Source organism: Cuculus canorus, chromosome 7, assembly GCF_017976375.1.
Source record: "Cuculus canorus isolate bCucCan1 chromosome 7, bCucCan1.pri, whole genome shotgun sequence".
NCBI lineage: Eukaryota > Metazoa > Chordata > Aves > Cuculiformes > Cuculidae > Cuculus > Cuculus canorus.
Window position 1 is genome coordinate 19,602,358 of NC_071407.1, and position 22,155 is coordinate 19,624,512.

A 22,155-nucleotide genomic window follows, 5' to 3' on the forward strand; every position below is an offset into this window, starting at 1 on the left:
ACTCTGCCCCTATCAGATCTGTACAGCTACCAAAGTCACATAGAACTTGCAAGCACACAGCAAGGCAGAATTTGTGCTCCCTGTCTACACAATAATGCTGATTACCGGTCACATTTTTGATACAGACCTAGGCTGATTTGACTTTGTAAAAGATGTTCCAGAAGTGGCAGAGCCTAGAACAGAACTTAGATACACTGATTTACAAGTTACATCCTCTTTGACAGTCTGTTGGTCAGCTGCTGACAATCACAAGTTTCAGAGAGTCTTAACCTACGTCTCTTTCAAAACCAAGGAGACAGTGAGGTATAACTTTTCTACTCACAAATCTGATAAGAGAGCTGATTTAGCTAACACAAAGGAATGAATCCACCAAAGCTGCTAGAAACAGTAACTTCTTTCTTTTAACATATAAGACCTGGGTTTTTTAAGTGCATAGAGATTCCTCATTCAATGAGGCAGCTGTTACTTCTGTATTTACATTGTATTGCACAGACACCAGCAAATCAAATACAAACAAAGAAAACTCTGCAAAACAATAACTTTTTCCCCACGTCTTTGCAAATTAATACTGCATGTGCATTCATTTCACTACTTTATTTCCTCGAAAATAGATTGACAAGGGCTAGGTTGAAATTTCAAAACTTACAGCCCGCTCAGACTCTAGTAAACATTGTATATTTTTCTGCAAAGCATCTGTTATAAATTATTGTAAACAGTGATTTCCTGTAAGAAATTAATGTAAACTTAAAAAGAAATGGATTAAGTGAACCATGCTCCCCTTCTCTACCCAACCTGTCCAGCCCCTTGGTGACATCCATCTGCACAGCTCTAATTATGAGAAGTCATGTGCCGGGATAAATGATGGCGTTCTCGGAAGTATTCATGACAAATGGGACATGTTAGCTTCTCTTCTCGTCTCCTCTTGCACTGGGACTCAGTTGAGGAGTATTCTTTTTTGTGATGTGACCGCATGTGGAAGACTAAATCAGATGTCATGCGAAAGGACAGGTTGCATTTGGCACACCAGTTCTGGGCAGCCACTCCGAAGGATGTGAAGGTGGGGGGCAGAAGAGTCAAGGAAGAGGAAGGGGAAGAAGAAGTGGTGGATGTGTTTTGTAATTGTCCTCCTGCTTGTTTGGGCCACGGTTCTGAGGTATATGGGAAAACGTTGCTCCGAGTAATGCTTGTCTGCAGCATCTGAGCATTACACAAATCACCAGCAAAGAACTTGGAATTGAGAAGAGTGTTGCAGCACATGACGTCTGTGGTGGCAATGAAGCCAGACAGCTCCCCCAGGCTCTTTGGTGACTCACTTATGGGATGAGAATTTATTGCAGCTCTTTCCGCTAGACACTTACTGGGTTTGCTGAAAGCACTCTTCTGTTCTCCTCGGGCTCTGGTGGGCCACACAAAGGAGAATGCGCTACCGGCGGAGTTCAGCAACACTTCCTTTGATACTTGCTGTTTACCTACCAGGAATGTGCCATCTTTCTGTTCTGACTCCTTCAGTCTCTCATTCCTCAGCTTCTCCTTCATCCTCCTGACCTCAGTGAAAGCACTCTGCTTCTGCTCTAAAGCATCCTTCCTAGCTGACTGCCTCCCTGAAGTGAGCTTCCAGAAAGAACCCTCCAATGCATGCTCTCCTCCAACCTCTTCCTTGCCCCCACAGTTACGTTCCTCACTCACGTTATTCGTTTTCTCCAACAACACTGTTTTCCTGCTTCTGTTGTTCTCAGACTCTTCAGATTTTGCTCTCTTTTCTCCTGTGAGACCCTGGGCATCATCTTTACAACCTGCCATTTTGACCTCTAAATCCCTTGCCAGGTTGTGGAAATTCGTGGTCTGTTCAGCTGAGTTGCTCTTTTCAATTTTAGGGTTCTGGAAGTTTCTCCATAGCAGGGCAGTCTTCTCTGGGACACATAGGAAGCGGACATGAGAGAGATAGGAATGCTCACATTTAAAGACTCGGTCACATTCTTGGCATTTCAGCTCTGCAGAAACAGACAACAGATGATGAGTCTTGCAAAGTTAGAACCATGGGCAGATCCTGACCCTGTCATTGACATAAACAAGCAACCCAGAAACATTCCTTGTGTCATACAAGATAACACATGGTAAAGCTGATGTCGGTGCAGAATCAGGCCCCTTGCTGCTACAAAAAATGGTTCACCACACTTGCCTTCATATGCTACTTGCAGAAATATTTTCATTTAGACTCTCAAGCCAAGTTTTTATTATGTAAAATGGCCGGTACACGATGGTGTTGATAAAACCATATGGACTTTATGACAATTTGAAGTCTGTACCCAGATTTGGGCCTGTATTTCCTAAGTAAGTCACTGCCTTTAATACAGGCTGAATATTAAATTCTATATATGCAAGTAATGATGTGTTTTAGACCTGGACTCAAAGGTTTTGACACAAGCTTCTATTTTTTGAATAGAATGCTCTAGAATTTTAATACTTTTCACAAATCATCTGATGATAATACCTGAAGCCCTTACTCATGCCCATTTGGCAAACTGCTATAAGCCTCAAGGCACAGATGCCTGTGGCACAGGAAATAACATTCTAAGTGAACAACGCCAGTGATGAGCAGCAGGAATGGAAACATGCATTGGCATGACACCATTTCCTTCTGGCCTTTGGGTGTACTGCATTTGGGATTCATTGGGACAGAACATAATTTAGTGACCAAGACACGTATGGCACATCATGACTTCTGTAAGCAGTATCACTGCTACATTATCTTACAACATAGCAGCAGTTTTTAAATGCAAATTACACCAGACAACACCTGAGCCCTGGGACACAGAGGAAAGTACATACATCGGTTGGGTAGAATTATAAACCCCTAGTTTGTAGGTTCAGCACAGCTTAGATCACTTCCCCAAACTACAGAAACTGAAATTTTATAAGAAAACAAGACTACTGATTTGGGTGGAACATTACTCCTGTTAGTTTAAAATCTTGAGTCTAAATATAGCATTTCTTGTATAGATAACACTTTAGTCTGGTAAATCCACAGGACTGACAGTGTGTATCTACATAGAAGCTAATGGAATACGCTGAAATTAGTTAAAAATATTCAGTGGGTTTCTGCTATGGTTGTGTTCACATTAATTTAATATTAATTTGCAGGCAAGTACATTACCATTTAAATTTACCAACTCATACCGCTACCAATCTACACCTTTAGTAACCAAGCTGTCATGTATCGGTTGTGTTTAAATCAACCAAAGGGAATGTAGAAAATGTGTTGTTCCAGGCTAACTAGATCAAACTTCAGAGCAAATGACAGCTGGAGTAAACCTTGGCATAGAACTGACAGTGACTTGCTTGGTCTCTTCATAATCTAGATTTTTAGTTTTTCAACAATTGACAACTCAATTTATTTTAGAACAATACATTTCTAGCAATATCTCAGAATGAAAATCATGCCCTTCTCCTTGCTTCCACTGTGTCCCAGGCTAAGTAGACAGACTGTGCTGTATGCAGTACTGTTTGGGTTCTTTAGTATTTTTTACAGCCCTGCTCACTAATAGGATTAAAGCTGAACACTTACCTAAACATGATCACTCAATGACCTAAAAAAGGAATATTTCTGAGTGATAAATTAGGCTTTTAGGATTCCAAGGTAGTCACGTGCATAGACGTCCATTACACAGCTCAAAAATTTCAGCTTTAGTCCTTAGTACACGATTCTCCGCTAGCAATGAAAATGGCATTGAGAACTGTAATTTTTTTCTTGCTCTATGCCTCCAGCTCAATCCCCAAAGAAGGTCTTTCCTTTTAGCTGACCAGCTAAGGATATAGATAGCTTTTAATTCCTGTATGACAAGATCACCACATATGAAGACGTTGCAGATTCACTTCAGTCCTCAGTCACCCTTATAGTCAACAATTTAGTACTTACCATTCTGGGGACTCTGAGCTTTTATCTCATTGAAACCTAACAGGCTGGAAAGCTCTTCATCGTACCAGACGAGCAGCTCCTCATTTTTGTTGATTTTCCTAGTAGAGCGATAATATAACTGACTGTTTTCTAAGTAAGCTTCCAAGTTCTGCTCCTTGCTATTGGCAGCTGCTTGTACAAGTCTCATCCAAGGCAGTCCTGTGGGACTGTGCACAGATGTAACATCTACCTGTGAGACAGGACACAAAAAAAAGGGAAGTTTCAGGTCTGAGGACCCAAAATAGATTTACATCAATTCAAAAACAAAGCCTGTTTTCTGACTCACACAGAGCCAGTATGCCAAAGCTGTGAGCCCGATCCATATACCAGTGTCACCAAATCCAAAGTCATTACAGGGAAAAGGCTTTCTCAGTGTGAGTGCTGGGAGCTCTGGGAATACAGCTGCGTGGGAGGGGGAAGGAGACACAACTGTTCACGTGCCACCTCTAATGGCAATTCCAGGGACGGTACATCGGTCAGTCTCTCTCTGGCCAACTCACGGCAAGGATGATGTCCTCTGTCCGATGCAGGCTGTCCCATGGGACTGTGTCAGGTGTGAATCGCAGAGGTACAGGTGGTGTGCTTCTCTGTAAGGATGGTTCTCAATCCCATAGGAAAATGGGATACGAATCAGGAGTGCTGTGGCCCGGAGGCTGTGAGATGTGCAGACAGTACAGTATGAGCCCAGAAATGAACGCACACCCTGGGCAGTTGCATGTGGAGTTTTTCAGTGACATAAGAGGCTATGGATCAGGAGGTGTTTTTTGATTCAGTACCCCAAGGAGACAACATCTGCATATACAACTACCTGACTAGATTACATAAACATTAGATTTTAATAAACTCAACTAAGAAGCACTTACATGATCTCTTTCCTTTTTCAGAAATAAAATTTTATATTTCTATTCGTGCATTTTATAAACCAATTAAATTCATTTCAAGTTACCTAAACAAATAAAAATTCATCAGATTAATATTTTTCATTAAGTTATTCCTGACAGTAGCGAGGGGGTAGTTTACTTTCGGTATGCACACATTCAGAAATACCAAACACATTAAGTTAAAAAATGCTCCTTAGGTTGTAAGGTCAGGCACTCAGAAGTTTGAAAAAAATAATATTAAGTCTACTGCTCAAATTAAATTTCCCTTCTGTGTGTATATTACAGCATAGTCCTCAGTCACATATACTCCTTTCTCCACAGGACTCCTAAGTCATATAGTCACAGGCTGACCATGCTCTGGAAATAATATAATTATAAAACTTTCTGCTTTGTCTTTCTCAGTCAGTGTATGGCTCCCACCTTGGTTACTTGATTGCATTTGTTCTGAATACAGAATAGTTTATTTCTTTAAAGGTTTTTCCTTGGTGTTTACCACAGCAGCTCTACATCTTCTGTGTATTTGAAAGACGTGGAAGATTTTCATACCTTGGAGGCTGAAACACAGGGCGATCAAGGGCAATATTTACACACATAAAAAGGCTCAACTAATTTTTGAAGCACTAAGTCATTGTTTAGAAAGGAAGAAGTTTGGAAATGAAAAATGTTTAATGACAAGTATGATCTAAATTTCACCCCAAGGAATACATAGCTCTTTGTTTTACACTAATTGCAGGGCAGCCATTCATTGGTATTTGGTATCAGAAACAGTATTTTGGCTATTTCTTTCTCTGCTTTTAGCTGACTAATATCTATCATGAAAAGTATGACTACATTAGTATGCTGGATACAAGAATTAAACATTAAGGGACCATTAGGATAAGAGTTCATTAGTATAAGGGAGAAAATAAATTAACACACCCTGTAATGGGTTCTCTCCAAGTGCCACAGTAATTAACAATGATTGAGAAATAAAAAATATGACAGCAACACAAGCACAACCACCCCACACAGCGGCTGTAACCATGACAGAGGCTGTCATTTACTAGATTCTGTGTTTCAGAAATACTGAGCATCCACTTGGCACTCTAATGACAGTCAAAGGGAACACAACTCCTCCAGGAACTCAGACTCCAGGGAAAGAGCTCAGAGAGCTTAAAGAAAGTGGGGAGGAGTAAAGGACAGAACATAAGACCTGAGTGCTGTCAGCTACAAGTATATGCCAGGTTTAGCTTTTCCATGTGTTTAGAGACACTACAAACCCTGCGAGTCCAGCCCCTCCTGGAGATGGCAATCCCCCAGATTAATCCCTTGCACCCATGCACGAGATAAAGTCTTTGCAGCCCAACAGGCTCAATCACACCTGGGCTATGGAGAAAATCTGGCTTCCTTGACAGAGGCTGGAGGAGAAGAGAGAGAATACAACTCTTTCTTGGAACACAGAGTCAAACCTGCAAGAAGCTGCAAGGGGCAGCGGAACTCAGTGAGACAGATGGCTTTGTAAGGGGCTGGTTTGTTTTGCTGGGATAAATTATCAGCTGGAAAGACCACCTGTGCCTGTGGTTGCCAAGGCATTTTCTTTGCCCAAGCATACAAATTGGCCCAACGAGTTGAAGTTAGGATCTCCAAAAGCATGAGAGAAAAAACATAAAGCTCCCTTTTGAACCAAACACAAAAGCCCAAGGTGAGGAAACCTTTGTTAGAAATAATGTTCCCCAAAGTCTTGCAGGAGTGCTGCTGAGTTATGATGAAGATGAACCTCAGCTGCGAAGAAACCACCTTGCCAAATTATTCCTGTGTGTATTCTGTTTGTACCATAGCCAGTATATCAAAACTCATTTCTTGTTTTGCACTTCAGTGCTGTGATAACAACATAGTATCATGATTCAATTGTTAATTAATCATCTACACACAGAGTTAGGAGCTGAACGATAGTTCCAAATTTCTGGAAGGTTTACTTTTAATTATGAGTAGCTAAGAGGATATGGAACATCAATTGCATTTGAACCAGCCATTTGCTCAGAATTTGATGTATTTACTGCCAAAAGATAGAGATCTGAGCCAACTCGAGCATCCAGTTTCCTGGCTGCATAATAGTTACTTAGCTCAAACATAGCAAAACACTAAAGCCATCCTTCTCGAGGGCTCTTCCACTGCAGAAAGTGGAAGACTCTTCCACCTCCCTGTCTCCATCTAGACCAATGGTGACTGAAATGTACTCCAAGACCTGGAAAGCCAAGGTAAGAGGACAGCATGAGAAATATGCATTCTCCAAATGAAAATGAAAATGTCATGATAAGCAGTGGCTAGGGAATGAAAAAAAAAAAAACTGGAAACTAGAGCTAGGGAGTTAACAATCCATCATAGTCATGGGGTTTCTGGCTTTCCCTACATGACAATTTCTTTTGTTTCACAAACTTACTTCTGTGGCTTCTCTACAGTGATTGAGAAGTGCAGCTGTAACACAGATAGACATATCTAAGGTAACTTTAGGAGTTCCACGTACTATTAGCAATAAGTTGCCTGAAGATTGTATGGACTAGTTGCCTGACTGATATCTTCTACAGTTCATAAAACCCATGCTGAGAACACTGGCATTGTGATTTTACTTTATGAATAACTGAGCAAACTGAGCTAATGCTTGCTCAGATCCATCTATAAATGCTGCAAATGTACCACCTGCATGAATCAGTACAATGCCACAGTTTTGCCTCTATGCTCACAGGGCTGCCACACCTCCTCATAAGCCTTCATTGTCCTTTGTAAAAAGGAAACCTAAGTGTGAAGTTTCCAAATTATTTGTCCCTCTTTCCTCTGATTCTCATTCATGCTGAAGTAGGTCATCAATCATCAGCACAGAAGTGGGATTTTGTATTCTTCCTGCAAAGGAAACAGTTTTCACTGAGGTCCCTCCAGTTTGCAGGTCATAAACCAGAAACACACTGGTTTCTGCTTCTCCCCTTTGGAGGAGCTGTTTGTTGTGCTGCATAAAACAAAATTCTCCCCCTTGGCAAGGTTACCTTCTCAGAGATAGTGTCACCATTTTTAATACGAGTAACATTAAATGTTGATTTCTCCTACCTTAAATACATAATGGATGTTCCGTCTATCAGAACACTTGAGAGCAATAAAAGCTACAGTGTCCAGCAGGGTGTTCTGGAGCATGCATGGTCCAAAAACAACTTCTTTGGGAATGTCTTGAGTGGTATGAACTGTAGCCAATATGTCCGGGAAATGATGATGCAGAAGTTTGTTGTCACTTGTCCAAAGGAATTTAGGCAAAGATGTAAGTTCCATCATAAACCTGCAAAATAAACAAAAAATCGCATTTGGAACAGAGATCGAAATGGAAGGAGGCTTTACTGCTTACAACATAAAGACTTCCAGGAACTGAAGGCAAATTGTTAGAGTATGCCAGGACGTTGTTGGTATGGATTTTAGAGCTTTATTAACATCCAGTTCGAAAAGAGAAAAATTACTTTGCAATAAGCGAAAATCTTAGGTTTGTAAACAAGTGAGCTGCTCTTTTCTGGAATAGCCAGGCAGTGCAAGAGTTCAACTCCTTCTACACTGCTACTCTCTACAGCCAGGAATAAGAAGGTTTGGGAACAGTAAACAAAATTTTCAGCAAGTGGAACTCAGTATATTCTTGTTCAGACTATTCTCAAATATCCTTCTTTGTTATTAGTAGTTTCTAGAATTGTAAAGAAAAGCAGAGGAGAACAACAAAAACAACAAAACAAATGCATTTTTTATGTATTTTGAAAAGGCCATCCTTTTTGACTTGAAAGTGCAACATACGTCTAGCTTCTGGTTAAGCAGGTGCAAAACAGGAATAGCATGAGTCCAGAGTATATCCAAACTGAATGCACAAAACCTGTGGAGACTGATAAAAAGATTATTTTCATCTCTTACTTATCTGCTGTTGTTGGGAAAATCAAATCCCATTATGACTCTCTGCATGGTGATTCTTTTCGTGTAATGTTAATAGAAACTGCAGTCTTTAGAGGATGAATCTTCCTGCCCTGGATGTAGAATACCGCATTTTTCAGAGCAGAGGTGATTTTTGCAGAATGAGCCACAATCTGAGAACTCTATATGCAGTGAGGAGGCAGGTTTAAGATCTTTGTCATTCTAAGCTTCTCTAGGTTTTTAATAAAGACATTGCCATTCCCAGCTCCTATCTGGAGGTCATGTAAAAACCCTCATTTATGCCATCAAGAGCTTGATCAGGTCCATTAGGCAGGGAAAATTAAAGAGAACAGCAACGAGCCCTGAAGAGGCCTTAGCCTAATAAACACTGAGATGGAAGGGCTGAAGATCCTGTCCAATCTTTCTCACTCTCTGACAACAGAATTGATTTGTTACTCACTGAATCATGACTTAAGCTGAAGCGATATAAAGTGCTCAGGACAGTTGTGCTGGTTTAACTAAATCAGTTTCTAAATCAGTATAGTCAATTCAGTATAATTTCTTCCTGGTAGGCAAGGTCTAAGGCTGTACCTTGAAAATATTAAAATACATATGCAGTAAGTGGTAATTATCTGAAGGATGAAGGACTAAACCAGACAACCAAGGCAAAAAGTCCGAGGTACAGGAGTAAAAAGAAAGGTCGGATGGCTTGCCAGAGATTATTCTCTACAAAGAGGATAGAATGGGCCTGTGCTCTGTGCTAATGACCAGTTTCATTGCCTGGCTTCCCAATAATGTCCTAAAATAACTACTGTTGTAAGAACAGAACGATGGCATCTATGCGTATATTTGTACAATATATAGGATCTACCTAAATCAATATAACATATTCATATGCATGTGTATCTTTCCATTTAAACAATAACAATTTTTAATAAATGTAAACAGGCATATTTATTTTAGATAATACCAAAAAATAAAAGTTCCAAGCCATCACAAAATAAATTTGACATATAAAGTGATTAAAAGACTCTCTAAATAAGAAAAAGTAAAGCAAGAAATTATAACATGACCCAATTCCTCTTCTAAAGAATCTACGTTCAGGAAATTTCTAATCTCTTTGGACATTGTTTTACTCATGGTCCTAGAAGGCAACTCCTCTTACTAATATTTCCTTTTCTGTGAAATTCAGCTGAATTTCTCCATGTAAACTAAGAGAGAGCTGTGCCCTGGCACACTGTGGTCACTCCAGAGGAAACAGAAATCCAGGGCCTTCAAAGCTGAGTTCTCAGAGGGGAAGGATGCTGGGTTTGAGCAGACCCCTCTCGAGGAGGGTGGGCGCTACCTGTGTGCAGTCCTCCTGCGGAACCTCAGCCCCAGCACGGAGAGGAGGCCCTGGAGAAGCCGCACTCCCTTCCAGCTCGCTGCTGCCGCCGCTACGCTGCTCGATTTCAGCAGATTTTCAAAGAGCTACAATAAACCCAACCCTAACCACAACCATTTCCCCGGAGCAGGAAAATGTGTGGCTACGAAGAAAAGCTGCCCGACTCGTGTGTAACAGCACCACCTCGTGATTTCTGCCATGACGCACGCATGTCTCAAAGGGACAGGACACGGTTTCGCGCTGTTACCTGCAAGACGGGTCTGCGACCACCAGGTCCCAGAGCAGACTCCTCTCCAGTCCCGGCAGCTCTTCTGAGCTCCCTGGGGAAGGGGTCCACAGCTCCCACCAACGTGTGTGCTGCTCGTGTGCTGCCTACTCCGCTGCCCCAAACTCTGAATACAGAAGGGCTTCCACCCACCCCAAGGGAAGGGTGGAAACTAATTCCCTGAACATATGAGCCTGTGCCTGTATGCAGTGTCCCACGAGCCTGCCTGCAGACTAATCGTCCCTTCTGGGAAGGGAAACCATTGTTCCTCATTAGAAGCACTGTTCTATGGCAAAGTTATCTGGCTATGGGGCAAATAAATCAATATTTATTGTCTGGCAAATAAGTCAATATGTGCACATCTTCAGTTCCATTTAATTTGCCTAGATTGACAGAATATAGGAAATGCGTGTTAATAAGGAATATCAGATATTTCCTAACAGATCTTTCCTCTATCCAAACTCCAGCATCCCTCAAACTAGATATGCCACTACGGTTTGCTTGTTTCTAAGTGACCAGTGAATTAGTCAAAGGCCTGTGATGGGCAAAAAAATCCTCTAAACTTACAGGCATAAATGCCAGAGTCTCAAAGTGCTGCCGTGGCAGCTGTGGTTGCATTCAACTCTTGCACAGGAGGGTCAGCTTTGTGAAAAGTTATTAAAACGATGTAATGTGTGCACACAGCAAATGGGGTTGTTACCCTCAGTTTTGCACCAAAAGCTTTCAGCATGGGAAGCTCAATCTCTTCAACTAAATTGCCAAAAGCACCATCTAGCGTAACATCTCCGTATAACACAGTGTCCCGTGACAAAGCAACAGCAGGATATCCTCAAGTCCCTGGTGTTAGCCTGTTGCATCACTGCAGCTTCTGCTCGGAAAGGAGTTTAGGATGCCTCCAAGGTCACTGGGTTTTATAGGGTCTGGTCAAGGTTATGTCAGGTAGGGAGTGTAATTTAAATGTACAACATTCTGTTTCTGAATAAGAGAAGGTAGGCTGAAGATGAGCTGCTGGTAGTTGGAGTAGAGAATGGTGATGCTCCACAACATCTTTAGAAGAAAAAGGGTGAATCTTTTTTCTACAGTCTCCAAATGCACAAGCAAGCTCTTCCTTCTGCACAGAAAAGCTTTCAGCTTGTGTTACAGAGGCAAGTTCATCAGCTGAGGGGCAACAGCAAGTAAGTATGACTGTGATGCTTTCAAAAACAAACTGCCACCTCTGCAAAGGGATGCGCTGCATGCTGCAGGCTTTCTGACCTGGGCCAGCACTCGCTCAGAGGTCTCCATTGCAAAGTGCAAATTCATCCATAGGAGAGAAATCTAACAAGTCCTGTCTCCTGCACAAGTGAGAGGTAGTAGGAGGTTCTCTGATAGCCACAACCCTCATCCTGGAGAACTGAAATACTGATCTCCTCAAAAGTGAAGACTGAGTCTTGAAACGTGACTTGAGAGGAGAGAAATTGAATTCATTTCTGAACATTGTAGTGGAGTGAAAGAAACTACAAAGGACCTGAAAAGAGATAAAAGGACCACAGACAACAGGAATAAGAGGTGGAGGATAGCTAAGTATCTGTAAAACTTTACAGGCATTACTGCAATATTATGGCTGAATTGTGCAACTCAGCAGCTGCAGCATAGAAGAGGCTACACACATGCACACGGACAACCACATTTTTCCACACTGCAGACTTCTAAAAATCAGTTTTAATGGTTGTTGCTGTTAAAGAAACTTATCAGGCCACATGGCATTTTTTAAGAAAATGTATGAGTTTTGAGAATAGCGGCGTATGGAAAATACACATGGAGGTGCCTTTTCAGCCAGGCTCGGGAAAGTTTAGCAGTATCCCAAGTGTAAATCCACCCAGTGCTCTTCCCCAGTAAGTCCAGTAAAATACTCGTTGACATTTCACAGCAGTAAATCTCAGCAGGGTATGGGCATGAGATAGCCCAGGGTCCTAATCAGTTCTGCTTTTCCAGTCCTGCCACAACTCACTGTAAGCCCAGAGATAGCCAAGGAATGACTGTGTGCGAGGTCAGATCCAACTGCAGCCAGTAGGGCATCTGCTGGACTCTCCAAGGGTGTCGGCAAGTGTGTGACTGCACTATTGCAGATGCAGTGCAGAGGGCTTGCTGCATGACAGTCAATGCAACCTCACAGCTTGATAGCACCAGCGCATAGGTTGGCATTGCTGAAATATAGCAACACTGCCTGCAGTGCTTAAAACAATGACAGAAATTATCTAGAACAAAGGAAGATCACATGTAAGTAGGCCAGAATATAAACTTGAAATATCCCCCAATTTGGATGGAAATTTGATTTGGATCTAGATTAACCTCTACATTTTTTTCATTCGGTTATAATCTAAAGCCAAAACTTCAGCCACAACCAAGAACTCTTGTCTCTTGTAAAACTTTCCTTAATTCTCAGGAACCTGAGACTTGAGCCTGAATGAGAATTCATTTTGCCTAACTCTTTTAAGAAGCAATAATTCTGCTGTGCTCCCATTCCCTACAGATCTGCTAGCTGCCCTACATCTGACTAATTCATTCTTCGACTATACAGCAAAGTTTAGAGAATTCCGTCATAAGCCTCTTTGTCAAGGTCAATATCTTCAGCTCTGTATCATGCAGGCAATGATATGCTTGCCTCAAACTACCAATGCTGGGAGCGCCATTGCCTCCTAGAGACGTGATCCCCTTCATGCAACATAATCCTGCTGTTCTCACTTGTGTTCTGCATAAGCAGTTCCTATCCCTCTGGGCTCACCCACACGTCTCTGAACAGGCAAATTAAAATGAATGTTTGTAGTGCTTTAGTAGCACATTAGACTCAGATCACCTGTTAGACAATGGGTACTCTCCATATTCTATCTGTCACAGATGGAAATTCTTCATATGGATGAGTTTAGGGACTTGCCATTTAATGGACTCTTCATCCCCCCGAGAGTATCTGATACACATATACCATATCCCTGAGTGATAGATTTTGCATCTTGATTTCTGAGAAGTGTGACAGATCTGTCAAACAACAAGTACCTGTGGGCAGGCAACTCCCTATGGATTATGCAATCATGGATGTTCCATCAAAAAGCATATGAAACAGACGGTGCTCACAGCAACTGCTCCAGCCTTGCTGCTTCCAGAAGCAATACACAAATTGTTAGTCATCTTTTTATTTTTTTTTTTCCTGAATGCTCTCCCAGGCTGGAACCCTGCAAAGAGCCTTCTCCTCTCTCTCCTCATTTCCTACCATTTGCATATCATCCCATTAACTAACTATGGTTACAACTTCTGCCTTTGTGAAAAAAAATGTGTATGTAGCTCACTGACTTCATGAGAAAAATATGTTTCTAGAGCAGAGAAGTGAGAGGAGGGCACAGGAACAGTTCTGAGCAAATTTGCAGGTCCTGCTTTTTTACTATATGGCCTTCAGATGTCACTGCAAGATCTTCTAAGAAATATCAGGAAATGTCCAAATGTAGAAAGACCCAATTTGAGCAAGAACTCCTCTGTCTCTTATTTTCAAGGGACTTGGCCCAATTCTCCTTGTCACAGTGACAATATGAACTGTGGCATCACTTGAAATCTTGATGGTCATAAAAGCACTGTTAGCCTTGCATAATATTATGATCAACTTTGTAAGTGGGAAGGAAACAAATTAATCACCTTTGCCAGAGGGTAAGATTTTCAGTCAGAACTTAATTAGCTAACCCAGCTCTTCACAATCATAAATGGAAGGAGATAATAAAAATTGTTTCTTTTAATTTGATTTTTTTTTTAAATTTCAATAGCTTCTTCTATTTCACCATTACATTCCATTTTAACTGTGGATTAATTTGCAAGTAGTGATATCATTTGCAAAGCAATTACCCTAGCTGGAAAAAAACCCAGACAGTACAGAAGTTACTCATAAAAACTTACGAAAGTATTTGATCCCACAAAGCATCATCCCACAGCCTCCTCAGCCATTTTTACACCTACTCCAGATTTTCTCCAGAGCAGGAATTAATGTAAACAGGATAGCCCTGCATTTGCCATGTCAACAAAATCGAAAGAAAAAAAAAGAAAAAAAAATTAAATACTGGAACCATCATTTCCTTCATCTTTTAACTTACTTCTCTCTCCTCAAAAGTGTGACAGTGTTTTCCCTGAAGCACATAACCTGTGACTTCGTGCCAGTGCACACATGTACCCACTGCCAAAACTGCCTTTGATTTCAATAGGAAGTCTGTCGGTCTGAGGAATCCATGATCAGACACGCAGTGTCACGCACAATAAACTACAGATATTAAAGGAATTGAGCTGATGCAGACAGAGTGCTTCTGTCTGCAGTATTTATTGTTCTCTGTTGTTATAAGGAATTGAGAATTCTTACACAAAGGTGGTGAATGGGCTGGAAGGAATGTTCTATGAGGGGCAGCTAAGGACTTTGGACTTGTCTAGTTTGGAGAAAAGGAGACTGAAGGGCAACCTCATAGCTCTCTACAGCTTCCTGAGGAGTAGAAGTGGAGAAGGAGGTGCTGATCTCTTCTCTCTTGTATAAGACACACAGGATTGATTAAAAGCTGTGCTGCGGGAGATTTATACTGGACATTAGGAAGCATTTCTTTACCAAGAGGGTGGCCAAACACTGGAACAAGCTTCTTAGAGTGGTAGTTGATGTCCCAAGTGTGTCGGTGTTTAAGAGATATTTGGGCAATGTCCTTAATAAGGCCTTAATAATAAGGCCTTAACTTCTGGTCCACCCTGAAGTAGCCAGGCAGTTGGACTAGACAGCCGTTGCAGGTCTCTTCCAACTGAAATACTCAGTTCTATTCTAACAAACACTTGAAGGGAATTCTAAGAGAATCAGAGATGGAAAAGTGAGAAAATCCACTTCTTGGGGTTTATACATTTGCTTTTCTTCTGTGCAAGGTTTTCTTCTCCTTCTATTCGAGTTGTGAACTGCAAAGAAGAAGAATAAAAACTATAATTGAAGGAAACTAGCAGGAAATCAAGGAAAGGAATACAGAATTCTTGTTTTTAAAGATAAAATAACTCGTTTCAGAACCTACAAAATAAATTCTGAAACAAACTGCAACCTGTTTGCTAAATCCACTTACAAGTCAGGAAGGTCCTTTCAAACCTTGCAAAGTCCACACAAGCCATTTTCTTCAGCTCACTGATGCTGCAAGACAGAGCTTCTGTGCTTCAGTGTGGGTGCAGGTCTGGAAGATGCTCCCTTTTGGGCATGGAGTGGTTTCTTCATGTCTTTACTATCAAAGAACTTACATGCATGAAGAAAATAGTACAAGTGTACCTAGAGAGGGCACGCGGAAACAGCCACGTGCTGCCATTCCCAGACTGCTTGGGCTGAACAAAGCCAACTGTGGCTTTGCTGCCCTCAGAGAGAAATTACATCCCAAGCAGAGTATACAGCTCTTGGATTACCTTGGAAAGGAAAGACATGCTGATGATTTTAAGATAGAAAGCGTTCTGAAGTCAGGTGTGATTTATTTCTGAGTCTTAATTTTAGCATCCTACCCATATTACAGAAACAGCACATAGACAATATTTCTTGAATTCCTGAGCTCTAGGAATGCTCTTTCATCCTTTCAATTTCACTGGTGGCAAATTTGGATCCCAGTTTGCACAGAAGAAAGGAGGCAGCTGATTCATAAAGAGGGTTCATTTCTTCCCATCTATGTGTTAATAACCCCCAATTAGCACTGACAAAGAAACTGAGATAATACAACCTATGGAGAGCAGAATATTTTTTTGCTGTCCAGGCTTATGACTGGGGCACACCTTTCTTCGCAGTTCCCCATAGCCCTCTGAAAATATCCCCTGTACTCCTGGGATGACTCAGTCCCTGCAGTTTCCCTGAGCTAAGCATCTGGGAAGAAGCAGAAGGCTGCACATCAAGAAGGAATTTGCTGACTGCAAAGGTGAGCTGAATATCAAAGACAGTGGAATAACTTGGGAATCCTGAAATATGAAAATTTGGCATTCCCTTGGCATTCCAGGCATCCTCAGCTTTCTTTCATCATACCTTCCTGTACAGCAGCTGCACAACTTTGACCTTACAAGCCCCTAAAAATAATGAATAGAAAGAGTGAAGCTCAGTGTCTAGCATCCCCTGAAAAGATCATGAGGCAGGCTGGAGTGAAGAGCCTGTTGCCTACTTTGAGCTTCCAGAAACTCACCCTTTCTGGAGTGTGAGTTTAATCTGGAGGGTTTAGTGTCAATCAGAGACTTTCAAACTTATGGGGTGCTCACAGTTTTGTTGTTGTATCTTCATGGTATCTTCAGGGAGCAGTTCTGCATTTCTTACTGTTTCAAGGCTCAGACTATCTTCTACCACCTGAAATCCATAGCACATGCAATGTAAGCTGACAGCTCTTGCTGAACCATCATTACATCTTGGCTGGATACCCAGCCTAGTGAATCATGAAGCTGCCAAATCTTTTTATTATGAACAATCTCTCAGACATCAGTGGGAATAATGAAGAAGACAGAGCTAAAATCCCAGCGTAGAAATGAGTAAATGCCTCAAGTTCCACGTTTGCCTTAAGCAAGTCTTGTGAAATACAGGACCCATTCAGAAGTGCTGATTAAAAGAATAGCTTCCAAGTTTCTTCCTATTTTCTCTGAGGGCAGGGAAAGCTGAATTGGGATGTTTCCTGATGCATGGCAACTGCCCCACACACGTGCAGAGCTACCTCTTCAAGCAGATGCAGATTGAATCATTTCTTCCAAGACCACCAAAAGAATGTAATTTCCACTTTTACCTGAAGCCCAAGAAAAAATGTCTGGGATTGAGCATCAGATCTAGCCTGATAAGAAAATAACTGAGATTTGAACAAGTCCCAAAGAGACTTATGTACCCTGTCCCCACTGCCTCTCCAATGGGAGCTCACCACCAAACTTCCCTATGCTCTTAGGAAATTTCCACATTGAACTCCCAACTCTACTGCCTTCTATGGCAGGAAATGGGGTAGGCAAGAGAGGAATGAACTATTGTTTAGCAAGAAAGAATCCTTAATACTGATTTGCTGGGATGCATGATGCAACTGTATCTACATAGCTGTCTGGGAAGCCTTCTTTGTAGGTCAAAGGATCTAGCAGACCTTTTAGGAAACTGGAGGTTTTCAGTCTGGTGAAACATGAGTGTCTGCACAGAGTCACTGAGGTCTCTATTCCACACCTCAATCTGGACAAGAGACAATAATGCTGCCTTATTAGAAGAGATGAAATATCTTTATTTTCTGCTGTCCCGGTGATTCAAGCAGATTGAGTCTAGGCATTTGGCTTTGTGATGCCTAAAATGTCAATAGTCCTTTCCAGCTGGGTTGGCTCTAGAGGCAGAATTAGTACTTCTGTCTGGCCCTGCCTCTGATCTAATGGACCCTGGTGGCTGGTACCGGCTTGTACAAGTTATTCAGAACTCAGACAATCCACCTGTGGACAAAGAGGAGTTGACTACAGCTCTGTAATCTGCTGGCTTCCAAAGACTTAATTTTTGTGAGCAGGGCACTGTACTGAAGGGCTCTCTCTTCACTGGACTACAGCTGTTCTGTCTAATGGAAACATTACCTTTATTCACCAATTTGCTCTTGTGCTTTCAAGGCCTAAGATTTAAAAAATAGTGCTCCTGTAGGATATAGGGAGCATATTTTAAGTCTTCAGCCAGATTTGAAGACTATAAGACTGTAATTGTTATGAATTAACATCATTGTAACTGCATAGTACATGCAGTATACTTCATGGATATATTTTGGTTCAGAGCACTCAGTGTCTCAGGTTCCAGATGTGAATTGTGCAGGCGATCACCTCAGAGGCTTGGTCTGGTTTCTACCCTGCTGCTCTGGTATTGTTCACTGTTCAGCAATAAACATAAAATGTCACAGGACTTTTGACTTTTGAATTTTACAGAGGAAAACCAGGAAGGGAGAGAAAGCAGACATAAAATTGATGAAACTTTTCTTACACACAAAAAAGAATGCAACAAACATGCACCTTAAAGCAACAAAGTTATTCCATGTGAGGGGGAACAGAGAAGGCAATACTCATCTGTCAACATAGTGTAAGAAAGTTACTTGTCAAACAGACTCGTGCATCCACTTCCGACAAAACCCTTGTTCGATTCAGGGAGCCCCAACCATGACAATTTGTGCTAACACATTTGTTCTCACAGATTTGTGCATCCATGCAGACTAAACCACCATTCCCTACGTGTAGCGACTGAAAATAGAGAACAACCAGCCAACCAAGGAACCAACACAATTCAACCTCAACCAGACTGAACCAAACACAGATTGAACCAAAATGTGTAACCTGTGGATACAGTCAGAAATCATTTTTCCTCTCTCTTCATACAGTTCACATTCATACCTCCTTTTCAAAAATTCAAAGAAATTACGTTATCTGATTGACGTTCAAGGAATATAAGGTACATTCTTGTTTAACAGTCTCACTATTTATTTTCGGTAGCTCTCGAATTAAAAAACTGTTATATCTGTTCAAATGTTTCTTTCCAACAGGGCAGAATATACTGGTGTGTAAGCATATATATATATATATATATACACACACACACATATATATATATATAAGCACATGCATGCGTTCAGAACTATACATACAGCTATACAATCTTTTGTGATCTCCTATGTTCATCATGTGTTTGAAGAGAAATATATTAAAGCTAAGAGCAGTCACTTTCAGATGGTTAATACCAGAGATTTCTTAAATAGTACTAGGTAACATCAACTTAGATTAATCTTATTTACATCAATGCTAAACTTACTACATAACATCAACTCCAACAATAGGAAGTAACTGAGCTGAAGAACACTATATAATGTCAAGTTGTGGGGAACAACATAAACAACTTATTTTACACTACAATGAAGCAAAGAAACCTTTTAATGGAAAGTGAATTTTGTAAATTAAAATAGGTCTGACCTAAAATAATTTGTTTCCCAACAAAATACTTTGTTCTTTGACATAGTGTTTATTAACAGCCTTTGCAAGTAACATGATTGTGTTGTAGGAAAATCAACTGATTCACAGCATTATAAGCTTGGAAATACCCACATATAACATACTAGGATTTAGCCAAGTAAATTCTTCAAGATCTTTCATACAATCTATATATAATTCTTTATACAGAATTTATTTTTGTACTTTTTTGTCTGGTTAAGTTTTGTTCAGATAATAGAAGTTAAAGTAATATTTTCCTTTACATTAATGTTTCTGTGACTATAAAGCTATTGTCTTCTATAAGATGATATCTCTATAGAGTTCTATAAGGCAGCTCTACTTTGCTTTGAAATACCAGAAGATGCTTCTCTACCAAATAAATTTGCTTTCTCAAAAAGCAGCTTATACTTTGGTGTCATTTTACACACTAAAAGAAATGAGTCTTAAATTTCATCTCCCAGTCTTCCTATTGCCTAAATAAATCCATCTCTCTAGAACCAATAAAATTTAATAAATGCTAAAGAGAGCTGCAAAGCACTAGATTTTTGCATTATTAAAAGCCAAAAATAAGGGACAGCTCCTGAGCGACTATTCACTATTAAATTTCAAATTCCATGCACGAGTGCAACTGCTTCTTGGTTAAGAGCAACTATATTAAAAATGTAAAACTATTCAAAAGACAAGTCTTCCATCTTTTTTTTATCGACATCTGTTCCAACCAGTACCTGTCAGATGGCAGAATAAAACCATTAAAATGCTTCAAACATTTCTAATGGAATGAATTCCTACAGACACCTTTTCAACGAAGGATTTGCAAACATAAATAAAGATCAATGTGTAAAGTAGCAACAATAGGAGCTTCTAACTTACTTAACCAGTTGGAAATTTCTACTAAGGAACATGGATATCCTTATATTACACAGAGAATAACAACGTGAGCTCTCGCAAAGCAAGTTCATCGGTTTCTCCGAGGCAGGCAGACCCCGCGCGAGCACCGAACCCCGCCACGACGCCCCGATCACCTGTCGAAAATGGAAGGACGAGGAGAGTTGCAGCCAATAAAAAGGAGAACCGATCATCGACGGGTCTCGGCGAGAGAAGAGGAGCCGGGAGGGAGGAAAAGGGCTCCCACCTTCGGGGCCGCCGCGGGGAGCCGCCTTCCCCCGCCCCGCCCGGGGCTGTCCCAGCGCCGCTCCGAGGCCGGGGCTGAGCGCTGCCCGCCCCCGGCACCTCGCCCGCTCCCCGGACCCCGCTGCGGCCGCCGAGCCCTGGCCCCACCGCCGGGGCCGCCTAGCACGGCCGCATCCTCCTCCCCCGCGATCGCTCCCCGCCCAGAGCGGACCCGGGAAACGCCTCCCGCATCGCCCCCCCCCCCCCCCCCCCCCCCGCCCGGGACCCCCGGGACCCGCCGCTCCCGCCCCAGCAGGGAGCCAAAGGGCTCGGAAAGTGAGCGGAATCCCCCTCGTAACGGTGCTTTAAAAAGAGGAGTTTATTTCAAAGTTGGGGGGACACCAAACAGCAAAAACGTCTCCACAGCCTTCATTCCGGTTGTCCTTCAGAGCACCAATACCTTTGAGTATAAGGCTATTCTGGGAGCTACAGGTATTGACAAGAATACCCTAAAATTAAAATCCCTGTTTAGTAGAAAGTACTCGCAGGATGCAAATTAGGAATTTATTCGAGGTCTGGAACAATTTGTGGCACAGCTGGTATGTAAAATAAAACCATCAAACGTCTTGTCATAATCAAATATTCCCTAAATCTGGACTAGCGACATTGCTTTTGAAAGATGTCGTTCCATATAAATGCCTTTAACGCCTGGTAGAAAATTCTTATGAACGTGTTGACAAATGAAATAACCCGGGTTATTTGATTAGTGTCCATGTAATCTGAATATTGGCTTGTATTGGGAAAAGAAACGTCAACTCTGTAATGCTTTTGAAAGGATGGATTTTCGCTGCAATTAAATAGTAATCTTATACCAATAAAGAGAGTGACTCACGCTTTACGTGTTCCGTGCTACAGGGAGTGAAGAGGGTGAAGCCAAAGGTCTGTGTTTTCTTTTAAAATTCAGCCCAGAACCAACAGCGTTGAAGAGCATCGCAGGGCTCTGGTCCTGACCCTTCGCTGCGGGCGGGTCTGCATCCCACCGCCCGCTCAGGGACGGGTTTGTGTGCCGGTGGCAGCTCTTCCTATTCCTTTGGAAACACTTTTTTTATTTGGGGGGCCAGGTGTCAGGAAACCGAGATGAACCCTTCTCGCTGCACTTCGCCTCTCGAGCGTTTACACCTTCGCAGGCTATCAGATGCAGAAGGCGCAGGGAGGAACGATCAGGGGCTGCCGCCTGCCTTAGGGAGCTTGAGTCACTGTGCGCTGAGGTAACCCGTGTCCCAGGGGGAGATCCCCATCCTACGGTCAGCTCAGTGACGGTGGGGTTGGTTTTCCTTCGAGCAACACGCGAGCAAACGAGCCCGGGGCACCGGCAGCCCCGCAGCTGCGGCCCCGGCGCGGCCTCCCCGCGCTCGGGCGAGATCCCCAGCCCCGCTCCGCGCTCCGGTTTCGGACCTGTCAGCCTCGCCTGGTGCGGGTGACAGCCACCAGCGGGTCTTACCCAGATGGGAAAACCCTTTTTATTGAAAACAGGAGGCTGTGGGGCGGAGAGGCGGCTCTGCAGAGACACCCCGCAAGGCCCCTCGCTGGGGCCTCAAGCCCCGCTCTCCCCGGGGTCTGCTCGGTTCGGTGGCACCGTCACCTCCGCAGCTGCCCAGCGACCCTGGCAGCGAGTGCCCCTCACCGGGAC

The 22,155-nt window shown here is 42.2% G+C and overlaps 1 protein-coding gene across 2 annotated transcripts; it reads right to left on the bottom strand.

Annotated features, from left to right (window-relative positions):
• Positions 1-37: 37 nt before the first annotated feature.
• Positions 38-20,632, bottom strand: ZNF488 (zinc finger protein 488). Of its 2 annotated transcripts, none has more exons than XM_054072003.1 (4): positions 20,226-20,303; positions 7,915-8,137; positions 3,917-4,145; positions 38-1,991 (listed from the first exon to the last, which is right to left on the bottom strand). In XM_054072003.1, exons 1-4 carry the CDS (start codon positions 20,255-20,257, stop codon positions 829-831), a joined length of 1,647 nt encoding a protein of 548 aa, XP_053927978.1. In that variant the 5' UTR covers positions 20,258-20,303; the 3' UTR covers positions 38-828. The 2 variants fall into 2 exon arrangements, with proteins under 2 accessions (XP_053927978.1, XP_053927979.1); XM_054072004.1 differs by lacking the exon at positions 20,226-20,303 and adding an exon at positions 20,378-20,632 and having other exon boundaries at positions 44-1,991.
• Positions 20,633-22,155: the final 1,523 nt, after the last annotated feature.

What these genes read in the sequence shown, in the direction of transcription:
- ZNF488 (XM_054072003.1), bottom strand. Translation starts at nt 20,257, where the DNA reads ATGTTCCTTAGTAGAAATTTCCAACTGGTTAA. An exon ending in ACATCCATTATGTATTTAAG is followed by an intron (nt 4,146 to 7,914) that starts GTAGGAGAAATC and finishes CCTGTCTCACAG; the next exon opens with GTAGATGTTACATCTGTGCA. An exon ending in AGCTCAGAGTCCCCAGAATG is followed by an intron (nt 1,992 to 3,916) that starts GTAAGTACTAAA and finishes CTGTTTCTGCAG; the next exon opens with AGCTGAAATGCCAAGAATGT.